This window comes from Somniosus microcephalus, chromosome 4 (assembly GCF_052327205.1).
Source record: "Somniosus microcephalus isolate GS21.2 chromosome 4, FLI_Smic_1.0, whole genome shotgun sequence".
NCBI lineage: Eukaryota > Metazoa > Chordata > Chondrichthyes > Squaliformes > Somniosidae > Somniosus > Somniosus microcephalus.
Window position 1 is genome coordinate 215,799,549 of NC_140990.1, and position 18,510 is coordinate 215,818,058.

The 18,510-nt window shown below is 42.0% G+C and overlaps 1 protein-coding gene across 3 annotated transcripts in view; it reads left to right on the forward strand.

The window, feature by feature from the left end:
- Positions 1-1,537: 1,537 nt before the first annotated feature.
- Positions 1,538-18,510, forward strand: part of sf3b1 (splicing factor 3b, subunit 1) — a 58,281-nt gene continuing 41,308 nt past the window's right edge. The window contains exons 1-6 of one of the 3 annotated variants that reach the window (XR_015078141.1): positions 1,538-1,646; positions 4,580-4,755; positions 6,583-6,684; positions 7,602-7,716; positions 10,743-10,822; positions 10,942-11,106. Coding sequence is in view for 2 of the 3 variants with exons in the window: in XM_085985809.1 (XP_085841935.1) it covers positions 1,619-1,646; positions 4,580-4,755; positions 6,583-6,684; positions 7,602-7,716; positions 10,743-10,822; positions 10,942-11,106 (666 nt within the window). In the remaining variant the exon portion in view is untranslated. The other 2 variants (XM_085985809.1, XM_085985810.1) reach the window with 2 other exon arrangements.

Here is an 18,510-nt window from a genome sequence, read left to right on the forward strand (position 1 = left end):
AGCACCAACCCAGGCCTCCTCCACTCCCAGTTGCTCTGGTGCAGCTATCCTCCAATACCAGCATTTGCTGTCCGAGAAAATGGGAGCGGTGGTTAAGATCTAGTGGTTAAACTCAATGTTAAGGCCAGCAGACTTTAAAGTGCCTAATAGAACAATGAGGTGCTGTTCCTCAAGTTTGCATTGTGCATCATTGGAACAGTGTAGGAGGCCAAGAACAGAGAGGTCAGAGTCAGAGAGGGATGCAGAATTAAAGCTGAAGCTCAGGGTCACACTTGTGGACTGAATGGCAGTGTTCATTGGCTGTAAAGCACTTCCTGAGGTCATGAAAGGAACTATATGAATGCAAGTCTTTCTTTTTCTTTCTTTTCAGCAAAGTGATCATCCAATCTGAGTTTGGTCTCCCGATGTAGAGGAAACCACATCATGAGCAGTGATTACAGTATACCAAATTGGAGAAAGTACAAGTCCCTGTTTGGGGCCCTGGTGGGAAGGGAGGAAGTGAAATGGCAAGTGTATCATCTCCTGCACTTACATGGGAAGGTGTCAGGGGAATGGGAGCGGGTGTTGGAGGTCGAGTTGATGGAAGAGTGGACCAGGGTGTCATGGAGGGAACGGTCCCTTTGGAATGCTGAAAGAGATGGGGAAGCTGTGTTTGATCGTGGCATCGCCCTGGAGGCGGCAAAAATTGCGGAGGATTATCCGTTGAATGTGGAGGCTAGTGGGGTGGAAGGTGAAGACAAGGGGAACCCAATTGTGGTTTTGGAAGGGAGGGGAAGGGGTGAGGGCGGAAGTGCGGGAAATGGGGCGGACACAGTCGAGGGCCCCGTCAACCACAATGGAGGGAGATCCTCGGCTGAGGAAAAAGGAAGACATTTTGGAAGCTCTGGTTGGATATGTTTAGCATTGAGTCTATTAAGACCATTAATGGAGTATGTGCGTTACGTATTTTTCTGTTAAATGGTCAGTACTTTGCACAATGTCTGTATTAAATTTCATGTGCCAGTCATCTGCCAAATATTTATTTTATGTACAGGGAAATCAGCAAACTTCAAACCTGTGGTACCAAATCACATATAACTCAATACCCGATTCACAAATACAAAGGAGGCATCACAGCAATACACTCCGCTACCCCTGACGCAATTATCTGGCTTAACCACCGAAATGTAAAATAATAGTTGTTCCTCTACATCTTTATCAGGCATTCGAAGTAGTACAGGCAATGAGTTTCATTATCTTCCTGGTGACACTGAAATAACATAGTTCCACAGGAGTGGGAAAAAAGGACTCTTCCTGTCTCGTTTACATTTTAGAAATTTCATAAACAACCAAATAATAATACAGCCTAGTACAAAACCAGAGAGGCGAGGCAGGCACCCACTCAAAAAAAATGATCATAATAACTCTTTCAATTTATTTTGTTAACAGCAATGGGCATCAGACATTCCTTGAATTGAAGTGAAACCACAGACAAAGTCATACAGTGCTGGGACAAGTAGGAGCTTCGACTTTCTGAGCATTTCTCCTGCTGCAGATGAACTGCTGCCCATCAACCCCCGCCTCGCCGGCTACCGGAAAAGCGTCACCACCTCGTTTCCGGTCTCGATCTCTGGACAAAATGGCGAAGATCGCGAAGACCCACGAAGGTAATGAGAGATTATTCAATTAAAAACAAATAAGACGAACCAAGTTTGCAAGAATCCTTCTCTAAGTATGGCCGCAATTTCGCGTATTGTGAGAAGCGGGCCCCGCGGAGGAGTGTGGAAGACACCGCGCTCGCAGCTTGTTATGCGTGTGGTTGGAGTAAGTCAGGAAATGGCGTCGTGGTGAGAGCGCAGATGGGGCCGAGGAGCGGATGGACCCCGAGCGTTCCCCAATGGTCTCGCAGCGCCAACAACTTCTTAATGTGGAGAAATTTAAACCAACCCCCCCCCCACACCATTCACTCCCAAACTAATGGGATCCGAGTGGCCGCGTGTTCTGTCTGGAGTTTTGATCCAGGTGGTGATATGTAGCTGGCTTGCGGCCTTGTCAATAACAAACCCAGTTGGACACTTTCGCCGCCGTCATCATCAAAAGCCAGCGGCTCTTAGCGTCTCTGCAGAGTTGCAGGATTTAATGTTGTTGAAATTGCTGGGAAGGTAGATCAGATTTCAACCCAGTCATCTCTACCTGTACAGCAAAGTGTTCAAATCGCTATCGGGTGTTTTACTAGTGGATGGTCTTGAGTGACGTTCATTAAAATAAGATAACGCTTTACATTCAGACACACAACAGGGCATTATTTTGGAATTGAGAACGTTGAGTTCTGAGATTTTCTGTGAAAACGGCCTAAAAACACCGAAAATGCCTATTTTGACAGTTTGCATAAATCTGTAATAGTTACTTTAACACAGGCTTTATTTATATTGCACTACACTTTAACTTCGAGAGTGGTTTGCAACTGGCGAGACTGCCTGTTTTTTGGGAGCTTACACAAATACGTAGAGCTCTGCCCCCTAGCAAATGTTGAATATTTTCCAGCACAGGTGATAGTGTCAACACGTTCAAAGCATTAAAACAAAACCGCTTACAAAGTAGCTGGAAATTCAATGATCCCCACCCACTCAACACTTTGTAAACCCACTGTGACTCAAGAATGGTGTTGAGCTCCATTGTCGCCTTGTATCACTGAAGCAGCACCCTTAAAGCAATAATTGCTCTCTGATTTATGAAATGCATGCGAGGTTGCAGTTTATTCAGTTGTTTGGATTAATGGGAGTTCATGTAAAATAGAGGCAGCAGTGGATTTCTTTAATTTTATACAACTTTTAGGCATGTCAGTTACTTGTAAAATATAATTTGAAATTGCTCCAAAATTATTTTGTTGCTTAGAATGAAGGTTAAAGCTGTTAAAAAAATAATCACAAATAAATTTGTGGATTCTCTGGGTTCCAAGTGAAAAATATATCAGCAGTTGATATGATTGGCACCTAAAACTTATATTGGGAAACATTTTTGTTTTGCTAAGGTCAGTAATTCTAGATACTTTGACAATCTGTATTAATGAGAATCATACCTGTTCGCAGTGCGGTTATCTTGTATTTCATTGCAGGATAATTCGCTCCTGATTTTTTTTATATAGCTTCCCCCAAGTACACCAAAATACCACCATAGTTTTAATGATGAATTTCTGGCGGGATCGTTGGAATGACAGTTTCCATGGGTTTATAGAATCATAGAATGGTTACAGCACGGAAGGGGGCCATTTGGCCTGTTGAGTCCGTGACAACATTTTTGTTAATTTTTAAAAAAGTTTTCAGTTCCCAAATCTTGACTAGCAAGCAATAATATTACAGTAATAAAGTTCCCCAGTGTTGGAAATGCTTTATTGCTATAATGACCACAATAAACAATATAAATAATTAAAAATATAAATAACTGCTTCTCATTCTGTTGCATTAAAAATGTAAAACTGCTTCTTCTTGTGGCCTTTTTCCTGTTGAATCTAAATCGGGTGCATTTACACTACATTTTACCATTGTGATTCTTTCCATTTCTACACCAGCCATCCTTACTACTTTTCTGAGTGGGATGGTTAATTGCTACCGAATAGTTAACAGTTTATTGTTGTGGACTCTGCACCCTTGCAGCCAGTATAGATGGAGGGGAAAAATCCTCATAATAATTCGGCTGGATTGGATTCAATGCCATGTTATGGAGCGAAAGAACAAGTGTTAAAAGCAGCTCAGTTATACAGTTCACCCCACTGCAAGCTATTTTATCCCCTTCTGTCTGTCTTTATTTCCTTTCTTTACACTGTGTCACATAGTACTTTTAGCACACATATGGACAATTTAAATTGTGACATTTATTATGTTTTCACTTAATCATTTAAAAAGCAAAACAACAATTCCATCTGATTTGCAGTAAGATTACATTGTATTCCTTTTGATACCTCCAACTTTTCTCATCACGCCTTTTAGTATGCTGTATCTCAGATTTGTCAATTCCTTTGATGCCTTCCCTACCTGTATTCTACGCTGTACTTGACAGTCCCCAAATTCTGTGCATCAACAATCTACCTCAACTTTGTCCCCAACTCTGGTGTTCAAAATAATTATTAAATTTTCCATTCTTTTATCACTCTCAAATCTTAATAACTGAGCTTTGGGCTACCCGATTTAGAACCAATACTTGTTTTACTCAGTTTTTCCCATCATGAAGACAATGGGTCATGCAGGTGTATGATTCCTTGAGCTTTTTCAGCTCTGATGCTTGGTCCAAATGGCAGTTGTTCATGCATGAGCTGGAAATTAGGTCAGATGGGGAACCAGTAGTATTCACCTTGATTAATTGGAATGAGCATGATGGGCCAGATATCCCTTCATTCACAGATTCTTCTATAATTCATGACAGTGATTTTTGTCAGGAGGTATAAAGATTCACTGGACAAGTGTATAATTGTGTTTTACACTTGGGGCTGTAACTATTTTCATACATAGTTTGTGTGAAGGTAATGTATTTTCCACTGACAAGTGCAAAAGTGTCAGATTCGCTTGAGTTGTAACTACTTTTGAATTTTTTTCTTTTTCCAAAGATATTGAGGCACAGATCAGAGAAATCCAGAACAAGAAAGCTGCTCTTGTTGTAGAAGGTGATGCAGATGGAGTTGGTCTTGATTCAACTGGTTACTATGATCAGGAGATCTATGGCGGAAGTGACAGCAGATTTGCAGGATATATGACATCAATTCCTGCAAATGAGCAAGAAGAGGTAAATAATTTTGCTTAAATTGTCTGCACTCAGTTACAACCTATTGTATTATTCAATCATATTTTAAGTTTCTATTAACCTAAATACTAGTGGAATTGCTATTGTGAAAATTAGATACAGCTTAAGGCGAGACATGCCACCTTAAGTGATATCCTGAAATTTTTTTTTTAAGGAAGAAACACAAAAGTGGCTTCTGATGGTTTGGTATGAAACACTGATGCACTACCATGGAGTAATATGACACTTTTTCTCTTTGGTTTTCTATCAAGTCTGAACTTGGACACACCGTATGGGTTAATATTTGGTGGATGGAATATAAAAACAGGGAGGTATTGCTGCAGTTGTACAAGGTATTGGTGAGACCGCACCTGGAATACTGCATACAGTTTTGGTGTCCATACTTAAGAAAAGACATACTTGTTCTCGAGTCAGTACAAATAAGGTTCACTTGGTTAATCCCGGGGATGAGGGGGTGGTCATATGAGGAGAGGTTGAGTAGATTGGGACTCTACTCATTGGAGTTCAGAAGAATGAGAGGCGATCTTATTGAAACATATAAGATTGTGAAGGGGCTTGATCGGGTGGATGCGGTGAGGATGTTCCCAATGATGGGTGAAACTAGAACTAGGGGGCATAATCTTAGAATAAGGGGCTGCTCTTTCAAAACTGAGATGAGGAGAAACTTCTTCACTCAGAGGGTGGTAGGTTTGTGGAATTTGCTGCCCCAGAAAGCTGTGGAAGCTACATCATTAAATAAATTTAAAACAGAAATATAGTTTCCTAGAAGTAAAGGGAATTAAGGGTTACGGGGAGCGGGCAGTAAATTGGACATGAGTCTAGGTTCGGAATGGTCATGGCCCTGTGGGTAGTGGAGTGGGCCCAAGGGCCGTGTAGCCTGGTTCTGCTCCTACTGTGTTCTAATTCTGTGTTAGATTTCAGGAGATGGTTTTATTCCTGTTCCTGGCTGGGGTGGAGATCGCCTTTACAGAAGGTAAGTACTGTAGAAAATATAGGGACAGAGTGATCTGGAAGAATTTCGATCGCCTAGATGGGTCGGAGAGGAATTTCCCAGATTTTTTTCTCCCAAATTGGCCATTGGGTCTTTTATCTGGTTTTTCGCCTCTCCCGGGAGATCACATGGGTTCGGGTGGATGGAGAGTGATAGAAGATTTGAGGTTAGGATCAGATCAGCCATGATCTTATTGAATGGTGGAGCAGGCTCGAGGGGCCGATTGGCCTACTCCTGCTCCTATTTCTTATGTTATGTAATATGGCAAAGCTATTTGGTACCTTGCTCTATTTGCTTTGCCAAATGATAGATCATGATCAAATGAATAAGTGGAACTGTATTCTGATCTGACAGTAGGAAACACCAAAAGATAGTAATGTTGTTTAGCCTATGTTTTGAATTATAAGTACAATTTTAATTAGTTATCATAGCTATGCTGGCTCTTTGCTGGAACAAACCAAAATAAAGCTCACCTTTATTGTTCTCTTTCCCAAGCCCTGTTATAGCTACATTTTTGGCAGTACTTAAGTTTTGTAAGATCTTTTGCCACTCACTTTGCAAATATTTTGATTCTTTGGCAGAATCCTTGATGTTAGAAATATCTCTTGGATGGAATTGGCATGGTGCAGATATGATAACCAGCTGTTCTTTGCACCTAATTGTGTAAAAGATTCTGTTTTTAAGGAGGAAATAACGAGAGTAAAATTAAGCTTAAAAAATCCTCTTTGTTTTTAAAAAGTTGAAATAAAATGAATATAGTTTCATCATCAGAAAATGAGTATTTTATTTTACTGCATTATACCTATTTGCTTTCATAGGATGATGATGACTATTCGTCTCCAAGTTTGCTTGGTCAGAAGAAGCCCGGATATCATGCACCAGTGGCATTATTGAATGACATACCACAGTCAAATGAGCAGGTAAAATTCTGTTCCTTTCAATTTTGTGTTTATTGAAAACTTACTTAGTGCTGGATTGAGAAGCATATATTTCCTTTGCTTCCGTGTGGAAATTCTTCTCATTTATTTACATTTTGTGCAGGTCGGCACCTGTTTATCATAACCATACAAATGGGATGGGCAATAAGTGCCGGTCTTTCCAGCGATGCCCACACCCTGAGAATGAATAAAGAAAAAGCAGTTTTATTTTCATATTTTTTGGACGATCACTCTCTAATATTGCTGAGATAATTTCCATTTGGGCAAAATTGTTCAGATCGTTTATAAATATATCTTTACAAGAAGTGTGGGACTATTTGCATTTGGATACAACTTGATTTCATTGTCGGCAGAATATTAATAATTCAACTTTTATTGTCATTGTACAATGCACAAGTACATGAACAACGAAATGTGATCTTGCAAGCTCCCATGAGTCCAGTACAAATAACATTAACATTAAACGTAAATAGCACCGTCCTGGGAGAAGCAAAGCCGCTGCGTCTGTGCGCGCCGCCATTCCATTTCCACCATTCCTCCTGTCCGACAATCTTCAGCCCAACGCCCGGGCCTGCTCACCAGCCGCCCCTCCCGGGGCTCCTTCCGTGACCTTCTCACCAACTGCCCCTCCTCGGGGCTCCTTCCGTGACCTTCTGCACCTGGTCTTCCCTGATGGTCACCCCTCCAGGTACTAACCAGGCCTGGCTCTGCTTAGCTTCCAAACCTTGCCAGTGACCCTGTCCCTAGTCCCAGCCTTTGATATATTTTTCAGTAAATAAATGGGCAGTGAAAAAATTGATAATTTGAATCAACATACTAGCAGATAAAATTACACAAAGCAATTGAAGGTTTTGTAGGTTTACTGCTTAAATTTGGTATTTATTGCTTTGTACTTGCAGTATGATCCATTTGCTGAACATCGACCGCAGCGAATTGCGGAACGAGAAGATGAGTACAAAGCACGTAGGAGACAGATGATTATTTCCCCTGAACGTCATGATCCGTTTGCAGATGGTAATTTTTTCAGATTGTGCTGCTCTTCGTTGAGGGTGTATAACAGTTCAGCCCTTGAACTTTATTTACTATGCTTATTTCACAGCTTGCACTATTTAAAACACCATATTTTGAGAACTTGGTAAAATTAAATTACATGATGCAGGGCACTTCAGATTTTGCATATCAGTATGTAGAAATACATGTGGATATGCAACATGTGAAGGCTTACTTTTACCTGTGTTGTTGTCTATGCAGCAGGCTGTTGAAACAGTATAACTGAAAAGTTAAATATTTAAAAATGTTCAGGAATGTATGCCCATTGCCTTCCGCATTAAATTAGTGAGACATTTTTTGTTTCAAAGGAGACCTGTTGGCTGAATTTTTGTTCTTGTATGGAATGAAAGATTGCTCATGGGGACTAGTGATAGTTAAATATTTTTTTCTGGAAAAACGTAACATTTGTAATGTGACTACCGTAAAAGAACAGTACTTTCAGCCCATGTCTTGTGTGGAAGGCTTTGGTACATGTACAAAAATAATTACCTGAAAGATTAAATAAAAAATTGGGCCTTTCCAAATATATACAGAGGTTTGCTGGCCCACCAAACAAGCCATCTCCCATAGACCTTGCAAGTGTAAAATATTAAATTGCTTTTACTCCTCCCTGTTCATTTGTCCTACCAGTACAGAAGAGTTCAATTTTAAAAGGGCTCTTTTATTCTATTTAGATTAGATCGGTAAAATCTTGTAACATTTTCTAATCAGTTTTTCAATTTAATTATTTGTGAACTATGATCCAGCCAATCATTCTGAACAGTTGACTCAAATCCAAAAACATAAAAAAATAAATTTGAGACTGGTCTGCTGTTGTGAAACTGGTTTAGGTGCATTGCTATCAAAAAAAAGTGTTTTATTTCTGCACATACTGAATAATGCAGAGCAAATTACTTCCGGTGGGTTGTGTAATCCATGCATAAAAGAACAATTAATTGCACAGGCGTTTCTGAAAATTTATCAATAAAAAAACCCTTAAATTAACCAGGTTGCATTTTTCAGAAAGTTTTCAATCGGTGCATTGCTGCACAAATTGCATATTTATGAACTGATTTGCACATTCACCCATTGCAGTGGCTGGTTGAGCAACTCATTATGTTTTCAATATTAAAGATCACAAGTTAATGCAAACTGTTAAATTGAAAGCTATAAAACGTGTCTTTTTTAGGCTACTTATTCAAAGCTTTAATTTCTCCTCAACTCCTTTTCAGTTAACTGAAACAGGTTGGGCTTTTGTTTATTTTAAATGGCACAGTTTTCTCTAGAAAATGTTGCAAAACATGCAGTGTTGCAGGACCCTTCGAAATATATGAATTCATTACTTCCAAGTGATACTATCTTGATGAAAATAACACTTGAGCTTCCCCAATGGTCTAGCACCTTCACTGAAGCATATAGGTCAGGAGGTTGATTTCAAATCTCCGCTAAGCTAACGAGCCAGAGTTGGGGTCCTGCCATTGGCCTCCATGCTCCTGAGCTAGGAAAGATGGAGAAGTCGGCCATTATTCCTGCTTCTTAAAGATATCCACTGACCCCACTGAAACACCGCATTGTGAACATTAGATGATAACAGGATTGGCCTTTGTTGTGCCATTCCCACCCGTACTTCCTCTAGATCGATAGCATGCCAACATCCACTGTGCAGACCCACACATAATGAATGGCCACCCGAGTGAGGTACAACAGGCCGTGCCTGTGGAACCATTCTTCTGCAAGGATCTGTGTTTCCATAAGAGATGGGGAAAAATTGATTGGAAGGGAATGATTCTGGCTGTTTCTGTGATGAAGACAGATTCCCTTCCAAGTTCCTTTCTTTATCACAAATCTAGGTTGGAGCTTGTCATCCTCTGAATTAATTTGGAGTGGCCTTTTAGAAACTGTTTTAATGATAGTTAGTTAGATACTAGTGATGCGATTGCTACTGGGAGGCATAGTGGGCCAGATGGAAGTTTTGTTTTTTTCAGGTGAGTGAGTTTATATTTAACAGTGAGATGGGAAGCTTTACTCTATATACTACGTTTTCAGTTTAACTAGTGATGCAGGTTTAACTGAGAGAGGTATCAGACCTACAGTATGTATGTTTTATCAGGGATAGAATCTGACATTTTTGTAACTGTAATTGCTCTAAATATGTTTGCTGGAATTCCACGGGCCCATACTAACTGTCCTTAATTTCTTTCCTACAGCAGTACTGCTATGACAGTCCTGTCTGCATTCTTAAGGGTGCAGTGCAACAGATCGTGTGTAGGTTATGCTGAAAAAGTAAACCAAAAGGAAGTCCAATGAAAGTGGCAGTGTGACACTGCCAGTGTAGCATGTTTTTAGACAAACCCAAACAGCATAATCCCAAATAAAAGTATCCTGTTGAAGTAACTTTTTATGCTTAAATAGTTGCATTTACAATTATTTTTTAATATGGTTAATATTAAGCAGGTAAAATTTGTTTTCTCCTAAGAAGTTTGTTAGTACACATATCGAGTGAGATTTTAAAAACTAACACAAGGTGTGATGTTTTGAATTTTAAAACCCTTTCCAAAGTGTTACTAATGGTAAAGAGATAATTTTCTAGGCTTCTGTTCTGCTGCTTGAAGTCAGAACTGCTGATGGACACACAGGCCCGCCAGTGTACGTATTCCGGAACATCAACGAAGGAAAACCAACAATAATGGACACTTAATGTGTTTTGATGTCTTGCGTATGATTTGTTTATAACTGCACTTAGGCATTTATTTTTAGATTGTTGTAATTATTACTGTTTGTATTCAAGCAGGTTAAATTGACCATCGGGTTGCTTCTCTGTAAGTTGCTGTGATTTAAACGAATATGAAAATTGAGAAGTCAGCAATTTTAAACTTAAAAAAAAAAAGTTGAACCAAAATAAACTGTAGACTTAATACAAAAATATCATAAATAGATAAAATAAAGTTGATTTTTCTCTTATATCTGCACTAACCGTTTTTTTGTCTATTCTCACTATTTTTGTCCCTCAGGTGGAAAGACACCAGATCCTAAAGTCCATGCCAGAACTTACATGGATGTTATGCGTGAACAGCATTTAACAAAGGAAGAGGTAATGGCACTTTTTTGGGTTTGAAATGTTAGTTTCACATATGTATAATGTCTATTTAAAATGGTAGCAGCCTGGTTTTATGTTAAAGTTTGTTTAATGCATGTATTTGTTTATTTCAGAGGGAAATCCGACAACAGCTAGCTGAAAAAGCTAAAGCTGGAGATCTTAAGGCAGTCAATGGATCAGCTCAACAGCCTGCCAAGCGCAAGCGTCGCTGGGATCAGACAGCAGATCAAACTCCAAGTGCCACACCCAAGAAAGCATCCAGCTGGGACCAAGCAGAGGTGAGAGGGAAGGCTAGCTTTCACCCCCCCCCCCCACCCTGCTCTCCTTTCTCTTAAGCAAGTGATTTCATAAGTGTTGATAGTCCCTCATTCATGTGAGCTTTCTTCATATGTGATCCATGGCAATGTATGCTGGTGGGTATTTGAGTATTGGGGGCCATAAAATCTGAGCCAGATTGTGTCCTCCTTGTGGAGGTTACTGAATAGTAATCAGAACCATGAAGCCAAGCTAACTTTTGCCCAGGCTTGGTGGCACTCCATCTGCAGATTAATTAACTCTGGACAAATCGGTGATTGAACCTAGCTTCTTCCCAGTTTTGATGGCCCAGTGCCCCACCATGCAACACACAGTGTTGGCTGTGGCTCAGTGGGTAGCACACTCCCCTCTGGGTCATAAGGTTGTGGGTTCAAGTCCCACTCCAGGGACTTGAGCATATAAATCTAGGCTAACACTCCAGTGCAGTGCTGAGGGAGTGCTGCACTGTCGAAGGTGCCGTCTTTCGGATGAGACGTTAAACCGAGGCCCCGTCTGTTCTCTCAGGTGGACGTAAAAGATCCCATGGCACTATTTCGAAGAAGAACAGGGGAGTTATCCCCAGTGTCCTGGCCAATATTTATCCCTCAATCAACATAACAAAAACAGATTATCTGGTCATTATCACATTGCTGTTTGTGGGAGCTTGCTGTGTGCAAATTGGCTGCCGCATTTCCCACATTACAACAATGACTACACTCCAAAAGTACTTCATTGGCTGTAAAATGCCTTGGGACGTCCAGTGGTCGTGAAAGGCGCTATATAAATGTAAGTCTTTCTTTTTAGTCGTCTGGAGTAGTAGAAAAAGTTTTGTGTGTTATACTTTCATGCTTTATTAACATGAGCTTTAAGCATCAATAAGGTTTATTTGTAACCAGTATTTTTCTTCCTTCTCCCACCTCCAAATCTTTTTGTACTCTGAGCCTTCTTTGAATCCATCCATCTAGGTTGCAGCAGGACTTAAAAGGATAAGACAAGTGTGTGTGGGGCAGTGCGGGGGAGGATTATTCTAACGTGAATGTAGTCACTCCATCTAGGTATGCTTCTTCTTAAGAGAAATGTGAAGGCTGTAGAACAGAGTAGTGATTTGGGTAAAAAAAAATAAGCAGAGTGGGTCAGGAAGGGACAGAAATCTTAAAGATAATAGGGCATTAGTGACTAAGGTGACATCAGGGAAAAATAGGGAAAAAAGTTAAAGCTAAAGGCACTATATTTGAATGCGTGAAGCATTCACAACAAAATAGATGAATTAATAGCACAGATGGAAATAAATGGGTTTGATCTCATAGCCATTACGGAGACATGGTTGCAGAGTGACCAAGGTTGGGAACTAAATATTCCAGGATACTTGACTTTTAGAAGAGTTAGACAAAATGGAAAAGGAGGTGGGTGTGGTGGGATAGCTCTATTAAAGGATGGGATAACAACAGTAGAGAGAAAGTATCTTAACTCGGAAAATCAAGATGTAGAATTAGTTTGTGTGGAGTTAAGAAACAAGAGGCAGTAAACACTGGTGGGAGTAGTTTATCTTCTTCTTAGGCAGTCCCTCGGAACTGAGGATGACTTGCTTCCACATTAAAAATGAGCTCGCAGGTGGCTGATTAGTCCGATGTGGGACCTACAGTCTCTGTCACAGGTGGGGCAGACGGTGGTTGAAGGGGCGGGTGGGTGGGGTGCTTGGGTTGACGTGCGCTGCTTGCGCTTGGCTTCCCGAATGCTATTCATCCACTTTGTGCGGTCTTGGGCCAGGGATTCCCAGGTGTCGGTGGGGATGTTGCACTTTTTCAAGGAGGCTTTGAGGGTGTCCTTGAAGTGTTTCCTCTGCCCACCTGGGGCTCTCTTGCCGTGCCGGAGCTCCGAGTAGAGCGCTTGTTTTGGGAGTCTCGTATCGGGCAATGTGACCCGCCCATCGGAGCTGATTGAGCGTGGTCAGAGCTTCGATGCTGGGGATGTTGGCCTGAGCAAGAACACTGACGTTGGTGTGCCTATCCTGCCAATGGATTTGCAGGATCTTGCGGAGGCAGCGTTGGTGGCACCTCTCCAGTGCTTTGAAGTGCCTGCTGTACATGGTCCATGTCTCTGAGGCATACAGCAGGGCAGGTATCACTGCTGCCTTGTAGACCACGAGCTTAGTGCCGGGTTTGAGGTCCTGGTCTTCAAACACTCTCTTCCGAAGGTGACCGAAGGCTGCACTGGCACACTGAAGGCGGTGTTGGACTTCGTCGTCGACGTCTGCCCTTGTTGACAGTAGGTTCCCGAGGTATGGAAAGTGGTCCATGTTGTCCAAGGCCTTGTCATGGATTTTGATAATCAGGGGGCAGCACTGTGTGGCGGGGGCAGGTTGGTAGAGGACCTTTGTCTTACGGATGTTTAGTTTATAGGCCCCCTAACAATGGCTGCAGTGTCGGGCAGAGTATAAATCAGGAAATTAGAGGTGCATTTAACGAGGGTAATGCATTAATCGTGGGGGACTTTTAATCTTCAAAGAGACTGGGCAAACCAACTTTGCAGTAATAGTGTGGAGGACAAGTTCATGGAATGTATTCAAGATAGTTTTCTAGATCAGTATGTCGAGGAACTAACTAGGGAACAGGCTATTTTAGATATAGTATTATGCATTGAGACAGGGTTCATTAATAACCTTGTAGTAAAGAATCCTCTGGGGAAGAGTGATCATAATAATAGGATAGAATTTTATATTGAGTTTGGGAGTGATTTAGTTAAGTCCAAAACTAGGGTCTTCAATCAAAGCAAACTACGTAGGTATAAGGGGCGAGTTGGCTAAGATAGATTGGGAAACTAGATTAAAAATATGAAGGTAGATAAGCAATGGCACTAAAGAAATAATTCATAATTTGCAACGAATATACATTCCCTTAAGGAATAAAAACTCCATGGAAAAAGTAGTTCAACTAAGGCTAGGAAAAAGTTAAAGATAGTATTAGATTAAAGGAAGACACTCAAAATGTTGCCAAAAAGAATAGTAAGCTTGAGGATTGGGAGGATTTTAGAATTCAGCAAAGGATGACAGAAATTGATAGAGAAAAGTGAATATGAGAGTAAACTAGCAAGAGACTTAGAAACAGACTGTAAATGCTTCCATAGGTATGTATAAAGGAAGAGATTAGAGAAACTAAACTTGGGTCCCTTATAGGCAGAGACAGGAGAATTATAATGGGGAATAAGTGTTAAGTCTGTGTGTCCCAGTTATGCTTATTATAAATCACTGGACACAGACCACAAGAATAACTTTTAACAGGTCTTTACTATTCGGAGGTCGGGGCTGAACTGCCCAGTAAATCACTACACAACGCTTATAGACCGGTGTGGTCACCACCGGTACTACAGTATACAGCAGCCAAGAGAAAGTAGTACATCTCTTAAGGTAGTTCTCTTAAGGTGGAACAGGTTACACACACCACAATCCTCCCTTTTTAGCTTAACAGTTATATCCCCATTTAACATAACATAATAACATATAGATATATATATATATATACAACTTCATGCAAAACAGTTCAAAGATTCAGTCTCTGAGGAGGCCTCCTGATTCAAGTTGGATAACGCCTTTCAGGGGTCTCTGATTCTCGTTGCTGGGGTGACTCATCTAGTTGATCTCTTATGGATTGGACATCATCATCAGGTACATTCACTCCTGAGGTAGATGCTTCAGGTTCACTAACTTCTTCCACGGTTGTCTCTGCTGTAACCCTGGGTTCAACCCTTGTTCTCGATTCTACCAGTTGGTCAGCATGACGCCGTATTACATTTTCACCAATATCTACCGTGTACATCAGGGGTCCTTGTCTGGCCCGAATTGTTCCAGATTGCCATTTCTCGTTTTTATAGTCCCGGGCTAACACTGGTTGTCCTATTTCGAAACTCCGAGTGGTCTTGTTATTTATATGCTGGAACTGTTTGTTTTCAACTTCCCTCCGCACATTTGGTTTTAACAAGTCCAACCTGGACCGCAACCTCCTGTTATAGAACATCATGGCAGGACTTTGGTTTGTCACTGCATGAGTAGCGTTTCGATATGCCAGTAGGAATTTGTCCACCTTGTGTTGTAGTGGAATCTGATCTTCGCTCATGGCCTTTATTGCTTTTTTGAACGTTTGTACAAATCTCTCGGCCAACCCGTTTGTAGCCGGATGATATGGGGCAGAGGTATAATGTTTCACCCCATTCTTCTTCATGAATTTCTGGAATTCTTCTGACACGAACTGCGGTCCGTTGTCTGAACATATTTGTTCTGGCAATCCATTTCTTGCAAATATCGTTCTTGGCACCGCGATCGTCTTTTCCGAGGTAGTGGTAGTCATCTTAATCACGTCTGGCCATTTAGAATGTGCGTCCACCGCAATTAAAAACATGGAGTCCATGAAAGGACCAGCAAAGTCAATATGTACACGTTGCCATGGGGTTGAAGGCCATTCCCATGGATGCAGCGGTGCAATCGGAGGTGCATTTTGCACTTTTTGGCACCCTGAGCAGCTTTTCGTCAGATCCTCTATCTGTTGGTCGATACCCGGCCACCACACATAAGCCCTAGCAAGGCTTTTCATCTTGACTCCCCCCAGATGACCTTCATGCAGTTCCTTTAGAACTCTCTCTCTTAACTTAGGAGGAATAATCACCCTTGTTCCATACGTCAATGTTCCTTGACAGACGGACAGCTGTTCTCGTCTTGCTGAGAATGCCGGTAACAGTGGATCACCATGTGCTGGCCATCCCTTCACTGTCACTTCGTAGACCCGGGACAGTGTCGGGTCATTCCTGGTTTCTCTTTCAATACTTGCATTGGTGACTGGTAAACATTCGATGATGGTCGAGTGAAATAACTCAACAGGGTCAACCGTCGGTGCCTCCTCCTCTGTAGGTAGTGGCAGGCGCGACAGCCCATCAGCATTACCATGCTGCTTTGTACCTTTGAATTCGATCTGATATTGATGTGCCCCTAGGAAAAGGGACCATCTCTGGAGTCTCTGTGCTGTCATCACCGAAACACCCTTCTTAGGGTTAAAAATGGATACCAACGGCTGGTGGTCTGTCAGAAGCGTAAACTTTTGGCCCTGCAGGTAATGATTAAACTTCTTTACTCCCCACACAAGGCTGAGAGCCTCCCTATCTATCTGAGCATAGTTGCGCTCAGCGGAGGTCAATGATCTGGATGCGAACGCAACTGGCCTCTCCAGGCCATTTGGCAACTTGTGTGAGAGTACTGCCCCAATACCATATGGAGAAGCATCACAAGCCAAACGAATAGGCAGCGTTGGGTTGAAGTGAGCCAACACTTCCTCTGAGGTGATCAATGCCTTGCTTTTGCGAAAGGCCCTCTTACAGTCCTCGCTCCACTTCCATGGTACTCCCTTCTGCAAAAGAGCGTTCAGCGGGTGCAGCACCGTGGATAAATTTGGCAGAAACTTATGGTAATAGTTAATCAACCCTAGGAACGACCTCAACTGGGATACATTATCCGGAGCGGGAGCCTTCACAACAGCTTCGATCTTGTCAGGAGACTTATGAAGCCCCTCCTGGTCAATGACATGACCACAGTACGAAATCCGCTTCTGAAAGAACTCACATTTCTGGCGATGAACTCGAAGTCCATATTCTTTCAATCTGGTGAGCACCAGTTCCAAATTTGCAAGGTGTTCCTTGTCATCATCTCCTGTAATCAGAATATCGTCCAGGTAACATTGTGTGCCTGGAATTCCCTGTAATACCTGCTCCATGGCCCTCTGCCAAATTGCTGGAGCCGATGCCACTCCAAAAACCAGTCTATTATACCGGTACAAGCCTCTATGCGTGTTGATCGTGAGATACTGGCGTGACTCTTCCTCAACTTCCATCTGTAAGTACGCCTGCGCCAGGTCTACCTTGGTGAAGTGTTTCCCGCCAGACAACGAAGCGAAGACATCCTCAATCCGCGGAAGCGGATACTGCACCGTGTGAAGCACCGGATTAACAGTGATTTTGAAATCTCCACAGATGCGAACCTTCCCTGGTTCCCCCGGCTTGTTGCTCGATGAACGCTTCATGACGGGAACAATGGGCGTGGCCCACTCACTCCAGTCTACCTTAGACAGTACTCCTGAACGTTCTAGCCCTTCCAGCTCAGCTTCCACAGCAGGTCGTATCGCATAAGGTACCGGTCTGGCTTTGAAAAATTTCGGGTTTGCATGTTCTTCAACCTTGATGTTTGCCGTAATTCCTCTCAGTGTTCCCAGTTCCTGTTGGAACACCTCTTTAGCATCGTCCAATATTCTGGACAATCGTTTAGGTTCGACATCTTTTTTACCGGAATCTACCGTTAGTGCTTTTAAGGAATGCCAGTCCATATTTATTTTCCTAATCCACTCCCGTCCCAGTAGTGGTGGACCTCCCTCAGGTAGCACATATAAGTCCATTCCTCGGCTTTCTTTGCCCTTGTGGACCACCTTTACCTCTATCTTCCCGATGGGGTATACTCTTTGCCCCGTGTATGTTTTCAATACAATCTCCGTATCCCGTAGGGGAATATGTGGGAATAACCTTTTGTAATCTTGCTTATTCATGACCGTCAATGCCGATCCAGTGTCCAATTCCATCTTCACTTGGACTCCTGCTATCTGAAGTGTGACCCAGATTGTTTGGAGGTCTGCTTCATTACCAACATTGTGTACTCTTAGACTACCCAGTTCATTACTGCTGGAGTCTGAATTTGACTTCTGTTCGTTCGAACTGTTCTCTGTCACCTTGTGTACCTTTCTGTACTTTTCCTGCGGTGACTTTTTGTTGCTGGTCTTCTTTCCTGACCGGCATACTTTAGCTATGTGACCAAGCCTGCCACATTTTCTGCATTCCTGATTTTTGAACCAGCACTGGTTCTGATCGTGTGTTGTCTTTCCACAACGATAACATTTTATTGTACCCAAGACCATTTGATTGGTGCTGAGTTCCGGTGACCGTAGCTGCATTTCCGCAGTGCCTCTCGCTGCGGCTTCGTGCGATGCTGCAATAGTGACAGCTTTATCAAGCGTAAGATCATTCTCCTCAAGCAGTCGCTTTTGTGTTCCTTCTTTTAACAATCCACACACAAATTTATCTCTCAGCGCATCTGCTAGTCCTGTTCCAAACTGACAGTACTTTGATAGCTTACGCAGTTCAATTAAAAATTCGGCGTTGCTTTCGTCTTTCAGCTGTGTTCTCCTGTAAATTTTAAATCGTTCCGCTATCATCAGCGGCGTGGGGTTTAAATGATTTTTCAGGACAGTAACAATATTCGCGAAAGTCTGATCCGCCGGTTTATCTGGTGATAGAAGGTGCTTCAATAGCCCGTATGTCTTCGCACCCATTGAGCTTAATAAGGTTAGTGCTTTCTCATCATC